This window comes from Parasteatoda tepidariorum, chromosome 5, assembly GCF_982258835.1.
Source record: "Parasteatoda tepidariorum strain Cologne lab strain chromosome 5, Ptep-v5.0, whole genome shotgun sequence".
Classification (NCBI taxonomy): domain Eukaryota; kingdom Metazoa; phylum Arthropoda; class Arachnida; order Araneae; family Theridiidae; genus Parasteatoda; species Parasteatoda tepidariorum.
The window spans coordinates 68,044,233-68,051,862 of NC_141759.1; the positions used below are offsets into that span (position 1 = coordinate 68,044,233).

Genomic DNA, 7,630 nt, shown 5'->3' on the forward strand with positions numbered 1-7,630 from the left:
GAAAACGGGGACGTCCGAAAGGATCCAAAAACAAGAAAAAGACGGATAATTGCAGCATTGTTTCTTATAAAGGTTGTTCCAGTGGATCGGCATCCCCAAGTTCTTCCGCAGCATCTTCCCGCTCTTCGTCTCCATGCGCGAGTCGTGCCAGAAGTCAATCTGTGAGTTCGGCTGCGAGTGATCGGTCCGCAACGGGTCCAATGGACTCACGCTTTTTGAAATGGGGAAAAGACCATTCAGAATTGGTGTATGATTACAAGCCACATCGGATAACTTTTAAGAATGAGGATGGAAATTTTAAGCAGAAACGTCTTCCAAATAAATCGTGTCGTTACTTGTTGAGCCATTGTTCGAGAACGCATCCCACAAAAAGAGATACCAAACCACGTAAAACACTCATTACGATAAGGAAGCGACCCACTGTACATAGATGGCTACCACACAGTTGATTCCATGTATAAGTGACTCGCTTCTAAAGTTGCGAGTTTCAAGAAATTCTAAAGTGGCGAGTGGAGAGCTTCCAGAAATTCTGACGAGTCTGAGATTATCAAAACTCAACGCCTGCCTTTAAACTACAAAGTAAAAAAAAAAAAAAAAAAAAAAAAAAAAAAAAAAAAAAATTTTTTTTTTTTTTTTTTTTTTTTTTTTTTTTTTTTTTTTTTTTTTTTTTAGGTCAAGCCAATATTGTCTAAGGTCGAGGGCTTTAGGAAATGTTTAAATATTTGAAAGTTGTGAGTTCCAGGAAATTCGAAAGTTGCGAGTGGAGGGCTTCCAGAATTACAATGTAGTGTAAAGTAAATGTAAAGTAATTCTCATGTAAAGTAAAACAGCGCAAAAAATAAACACACTGCCCATACGTGTATCCATTCAATCCATAGCAATGCAAAAACAATCAACATGAATGCAAAAGCGCCATGTAAGCTCCAGTTTAAATATTGTTTTTCCTTTAAAGTTTGAAAATGGTACAATTTTCGTTTCGGCGCAGATTTTATTGTGTTTTTACGCAGAGCCATCAAATATTCTGAAATTTTTTCAGACATAAATTCATAACGATCCGATTCGTCTTCCTCGACCCATATTGTATCCCACACCACTTCAGGTGTAATGAGGCGCGTTGCTTCATTTTCCTTCTTGAAATACAAAAAATCCAATCGCTTGTTGATCTTGGTCAACATGTCTGCCGTCAATACCGAATCATAATTGTAAGGATCAATGACATCCAATACGAGAGAAAAAATACTGAATATGGCGAAAACGTTGCTTATACCACCCAACAATTTTCCAAACGTGGCTAATGTTCGGACAGACAGAGACACTGTTTGGTTCAAGACCACTTGCGTGAGGGCAGACTTAATGGGAATGCTACTGGCTGCTTTTGCAATGAGTTTCGGTGCTTTTTTGCGCAAAATCTTTTCCACGGCATAGACGGTAATGTCCAATCCAAAATCAAACGCCACTTCTTTGGCAATGTCTTTGGCAATCTCTGATCCGTCAGCCGCTGCCTGTGTAATGTCTGTCACGTCCGGCACATTTGGAAATTCAATGTCTTTTGGAAGGGTGGGCAATGTCTTTTTGGGAGGTGTTATGGTGGACGTTTTAATGGCTCGATACACTGTTTTTCCCACGAGAAATTCCAAAATGGTTTGCCCAGTTGGAGAATAGCAGTCGTTTCCATCAAATTCCAAACCATAGGCGGCGCAGTAATCTTTATTCAAGTACATGTTTCCCTTTTTCCAATCCAACCCTTCGTGTAAAGTATGCTTTGACTCTAATCCAAATGCCTTTTCAGGAAATATGGCGAGCAGTTTCTTCAAAGGATTGACCACCATACATTGGTCGTTGATCCATTCGGAATCGACGGTCGAAGAGGATCGCCAACAACTGGGCTGGCACGCCAAGGAGAGATGATTGCTTCCGATGGGAATCCACTGGACAGGATCTGTTTTTTCACAGGGTATTCCATCTGATTTGTATGGAAAACAACCCAATTGCGCACAGCCCTTTTCGGTAAAGGCAGTTTTTTCCACCACAATACATTTCAGAGTCAATGAATCGGGTATATAATAATCTTGACGTGTGGCGGGGCGAGTATGTATTTCAGCGTGTTGAAACAAAAGAGGATATCGTTTTCGGTACTTTTCCATCATGTACAAGCGAGTGTTTTCTGTTGCGTACAAAACAGCATGTTGCAATTCATATTTACTGGGCCGATGCATCTGGACACAAAACGCTTTCCAACGTGGGACCCTTGTTTTGAGCCGATAAAACGTTTTTACTCAAGAAAAACACGGGTTCACCTCTTAATGTAAATGTGGAACACTTTTCACAAGAAACGTTTGACTTTTTCAAAAATACGGTATTGGGCATTAAAAACCTTTCAAATTTTCTCTTTTGACCTCCTATTCGTTTACAATGATGACCAAAATTGTGAAATTTCTCTCGAGTCAACCATGTCACGATCGTCTTTTCCTCTTCCAGAGTGCAATGGCTTGGCAAGGCGTAACAAGGAAATGCGCACAATAAGTGGGCGTCATTGTTGATTATGATGCTTTGCTCACTGACAACGATTCCGTCCTTTGAAGTGCAGGCGCAGCGTAAACCTTTTTCAATGTGAGGGCAGTGCGGGGGCACGTTGTCTGTTTTCACTGTAACGAGTCCTTCGTCGTTTGAGTTTTTTAAGAAGGGGCTGGTAGGTTCTTGCACGTACAAATCCATAATTGTACAAAATGAGAATGTGACACTTGATAAAAGAGCCTTGATATTCCCAATATCTCACAGGGAATATTTTAAATTGATAAATATTTGGATGGTGTAGCTTGAAAAAACTTCCTAGGTAATGAGATAATAAATGCTTGTTCCAAACCAGCTGAGGTGAATGCACACGGATGCTTGCAGTCATGAACGGCATTGGTATAAGTTTAGTCTGTCCCAAAGATTATATAACATTAAAAAAAAAAAAAAAAAAAAAAAAAAAAAAAAAAAAAAATTTTTTTTTTTTTTTTTTTTTTTTTTTTTTTTTTCTTCCAATCTAGGGATAATATGTTTACTCATAGCACTAAGCCGTTAGTGGTTTTTGATTTCAGAATACCATTTTCATAAACAGTCACCGTTTCTACTCCGTCGACCAAAACTATTGTAGTTTCAATTTTCATCCCATTTATAAAATTACTTATATTTCTAATACTTCGTGATCCAGGCGCATTTTCAAACATGGAAAATGAACGATTTCTTTGAAATTCATCAAAAAACTGTTTCAACAAATCGTCTCGATTTTGGAATGAAAATGGAGAAAAAATAAGATTGTGGCCCGCATCGGCATCTTTACCATATTTATCGTATATTTTACGTTTTTCTTCATCAGACAATACTTCATAGGCCTCATTGATTTCTTTAAACTTTCTCTCAGCTTCTTCATTTTCATCTAAATTTTTATCAGGGTGCCATTTTAGAGCAAGTTTTTTGTATGCCTGTTTAACTTCTTGAGTAGTGGCGGATTTTGATATTTCTAACGCAGCATAATAGTCAACCATTCTTTCCATTGAAAAAAAATTTATTTAAGCAAGGATACTTGACGCATAGATTTAAAGAAGTAAAAAAAAAAAAAAAAAAAAAAAAAAAAAAAAAAAAATTTTTTTTTTTTTTTTTTTTTTTTTTTTTTTTTTTAAAGCTTAACTTGTATTCTGTGTAGTATTTGTCTCTTCGAGTGATTCACTGGCGTCTTTCACGTTTAAAGAATCCAATTTGTTTCTTAATAACATGTTTTGTATGTTGTCGAGGATACGCTTCCATCCACCACGCTTTTCAATACAATCATCAAACATGTATGAAATGAATCGCTCACACCTGTCTGAAAACTTTCGAGCGCAATCAAAGGGCCCTACATCGCAACAGTATCGATTTACTAATGACAAACGAACAATGCGCAGAAATACAAATATATGAGTAATTTGTATTGGTTGGTCTCGCTTAAGCATTGATATAGCTATCATAAGTATTTGGAAATTGATTTCTGAATCGCTCCATTCACACATGTCGGTGTTCAATGGTATGTCGGTTATCAATGCCATCGGCTCAAATGCTGTGTATTCTGTCTTGATGTACTCATCAGCTATATCTTTTAGGTCTTGGTACAATTTTTCATCGGAAAATTCAAACCTGTAAAGGAATCGGTCTACAATCCGAGATGTCCATGACTTGTCAGAGTCTGGTATATAAGAACATGCCAACAACTTCCACGAAGCAGCAGGAGGCTTCTCATCCGATTCACAAGGCGTGTGCTTTAGGGTCATCATTGTTAAATTACTTTTTGCAGCTGACAATCCTCTGCTGTCGTTGATCCAATAAGAGTGTGAAATCATCAAAACTCAACGCCTGGCTTTAAACTGCAATGTCAAAAAAAAAAAAAAAAAAAAAAAAAAAAAAAAAAAAAAAAAAAAAAAATTTTTTTTTTTTTTTTTTTTTTTTTTTTTTTTACGCTTCAATGATTCAATGAATGGTTTGATTTTTTTTCAAGGTTACTCTCCAACGTTCTTTGATTTGTGTGGGTGTCTTTCCCAACCAAACGTCTGCTTGCAAAATTCTAATTTCACACATTAAAAGATCTACAATTTTTTTTAGATTCAAAGGCGATGTCATCTGGTTATTCTGATTCAGGAAGATTTCATCTGGACCCATTTCATTTTCGTCACTTTCTTGGGAGGATTCAACTTGATCCATGCGTTCATCATTTTGTTGATTGTTCCTTTCCCGGATGGTTTCAACCTGTTCAACCTGATCCATGTGTCGATCGCCAGTTTCTAACCGTTCTTGATCATTTTGTCGATTGTCGTTTTCCTGGGAGGTTTCCCCTCGATCCACATTCCAATCACCGCTTTCTAGAGAATCTTGATCAATAGATGGGTCGTCACTTTCTTGAAATGTTTCGACTTGATCCCTACTTTGAGCGTCACAGTCTATTGTGTCCCTATCGATAGGGGGGTCGTCGCTCTTCTCGATAACTTCCACTTGATCTCGAATGATTTGATCCATATTCATTTTCAATTTCCCACACCAAAAGCACGATGGCAAAAAGTTTTTCAAAAGACAAATTGGACGATGAAATCCAACCAACAGGTAAATCATAGGCAGGAAACACTTTATAGTTGAGCAAAAAAATATCTTTGAAGATGTGTTGAAAACTCCGTTGAACAGAATTTCTGATACTTCACACGTGAACGCTAATGGCGATAAGAAGGGTAGCGTAGCAGCAGACCATACGTATTTAAACACACTTTTTTCGTAAGAACCATTGGCAAAATATCCAAAGAATCTGACAAGCTTGTTGCATTGACATTTATGTCCATCAACAATCAAAGGTTTATTCATATCAAATGGTTTAAACATTCCATTGCAAAGGTTCAAAAAACGATCCCTCTCCAAACTAGAAAAATTGATTCCTTCCATGGATTCAAGAATATATTCAGCACACTGTTTAGCAAGTTGTAATGGTAATGGCCATCGACTCACTGCAACATTTAAAGACAACATAAAAAAAAAAAAAAAAATTTTTTTTTTTTTTTTTTTTTTTTTTTTTTTTTTTTTTTTTTTTTTTTTAACTTTGCTACTGACGTTTGAGCTTGAGTCAATAGTGTCCAAGGTTGAGAGCTTCAAGAAATTCTAAAGTTGACCAAACGTTGTACTCTACAGATTTCTGTTAACGTTGTTGCGTTTCATTTTCATTCATCCCCGCGCTCGTCTGGTACACTTTTGACATAATCCTTGACGATGTATCGTCGTGTAACAAGTATAAGGTCTATCGCATTCCCAAGTACCTATCCTTGAGCCACAATTCTCACAATTGATCACATAACACATGTTGACCCTTCTTATTTTTTCTCGTTGCCTGGCTTCCATCCTTTGAATCGCGATAAGCAAGAATATTATCAGTATGAAGCATGACACGTTTCTCCATCTTAAGAATGCGTATCGGGGACACATTGATAAAACCAAACTAAACCAGGTTGCCTTGCAGGAAACTGATCCATTTTTACATCGGACGTTGCGACTCGTTACAGAAGAGGAATCTTTTGTGGTTCCTTGGGACGTTTCTGAATTTACTGTTAAATTTCGGCAAGCCACACCCCCAGAGCGATTACATCAGGTCGTCGCGACCTATTTATTGCGATTGACCATGATTGTGAAAGAAGAAATGTACATTCGTACGTTCACCAAACCAGAGTCCCAATTGGCCATCATGGCTTGGAAAAATATTTTGAGAGAAAACATTTTTATAGTTTTAACCTTGATGTACAATGTTCAATGGAATTCAGATTTACTGCTCAACAAATTGGAAACGTTGATGATGGATTTATTGGAGGGCAAAGCATCGGCCCTTCGAGAGTTTTTAAATGATCAGTGTCAGATCCCAGCACCCATAACACCTGCTGAACAACTCTTTCCAAAACTGAATTTTCTCACCATTGGTCAATTTGGATCGTCCTTTTGGCGATTATTGCACTGGATGGCAGAAGCTATGGACGGTAGACCCGATGATTCAGCCGACGTCGCATTAGCTAAAAACATGTGGCGTGAGCAGATTGCAGAATCCATGTATCGAATGTTGCGGTGTGGAATATGTATGGCGCATTTGAAGCATATCGTCCAAGAATTGAAACCTCAATTGATGGATGAGAAAACTGAACAACGTAAACTGTGGTACAACATACACAACAAAGTAACGGAAAGCAAACTCGATCGCTATCGAACCCTTGAAAATGCAAATTATTCAGAATCAGAATTTAATGAAGACGTATCATTTATGCGCCAGGCTCTATTTCCATAATAACTACTTTTTGGAGGTTGGGTGGCTCGTATCTTGTTAATCTGCATCTGATTATAAAGGTGTGGTGTCACTGCTTTTCGTCCGTCAGGAGCCACTAGAGCATCGACACTCCCTAATACTTCAGGATTTAGAATATTCCACCATATAATGGATAAATCGTATCCAATGGAATCCTTGAAAGCATAGTTTGATAACAACATTTGGTTTTTAAATGATATTTTTTCCAATACACTGTCGTAAATGAGTCCTCCATAGGTACCATAATAATTTTTAGGATCCACCATTACAAAATTGGGTGCTCGATGTGTGGCACCAGGAAGAGCAGCGTCTCGTATCAAATTCAAACATTGAAATTTTGCCATCAATTCCTGAGGCGAATGGTAGGGTACGTGAACGAAAGCCATGTCTACAAGATTTTGAAAAGCTTGAGGTTCAATAGTTTAAGTAAAAAAAAAAAAAAAAAAAAAAAAAAAAAAAAAAAAAAAAAAAAAAAAAAAAAAATTTTTTTTTTTTTTTTTTTTTTATAGATTTTCTAAATAATTCATTACACAACACTTGCAAGTTATAAGTGCTCCATATGCGTAGTCGTATTCGTATTCAGTCGTATGCTTAGACCGTCTGGTACGATACCGATGGGATTTGACACACACATCTTTTTTGTCTGAAATAATCCTTAAGTTTTATTATTTCTTGATTCCAAAATTGTTCAACAGCCATTGTACGAGCCTCTGTTGCCGTGCATGGAAAGTCAAATAGCTTGTGATGTTTATGTTTGCAAGTATAAATTCGTTCCAGTTTAAGCTTATTTGT

General features: G+C 37.1%; 1 protein-coding gene across 1 annotated transcript; it reads right to left on the reverse strand.

Annotated features, from left to right (window-relative positions):
- Window positions 1–3,047: 3,047 nt before the first annotated feature.
- LOC147809459 (dnaJ homolog subfamily B member 6-like) lies at window positions 3,048–3,530 on the reverse strand. Its single transcript, XM_087162822.1, has one exon. The coding sequence runs from the start codon at window positions 3,528–3,530 to the stop codon at window positions 3,048–3,050; it is 483 nt and encodes a 160-aa protein (XP_087018948.1).
- Between the last annotated feature and the right edge of the window lie 4,100 nt (window positions 3,531–7,630).

Excerpts from the sequence above, each read along its gene's own strand:
- LOC147809459 (XM_087162822.1), bottom strand. The coding sequence starts at position 3,530 with ATGGTTGACTATTATGCTGCGTTAGAAATATCAAAATCCGCCACTACT.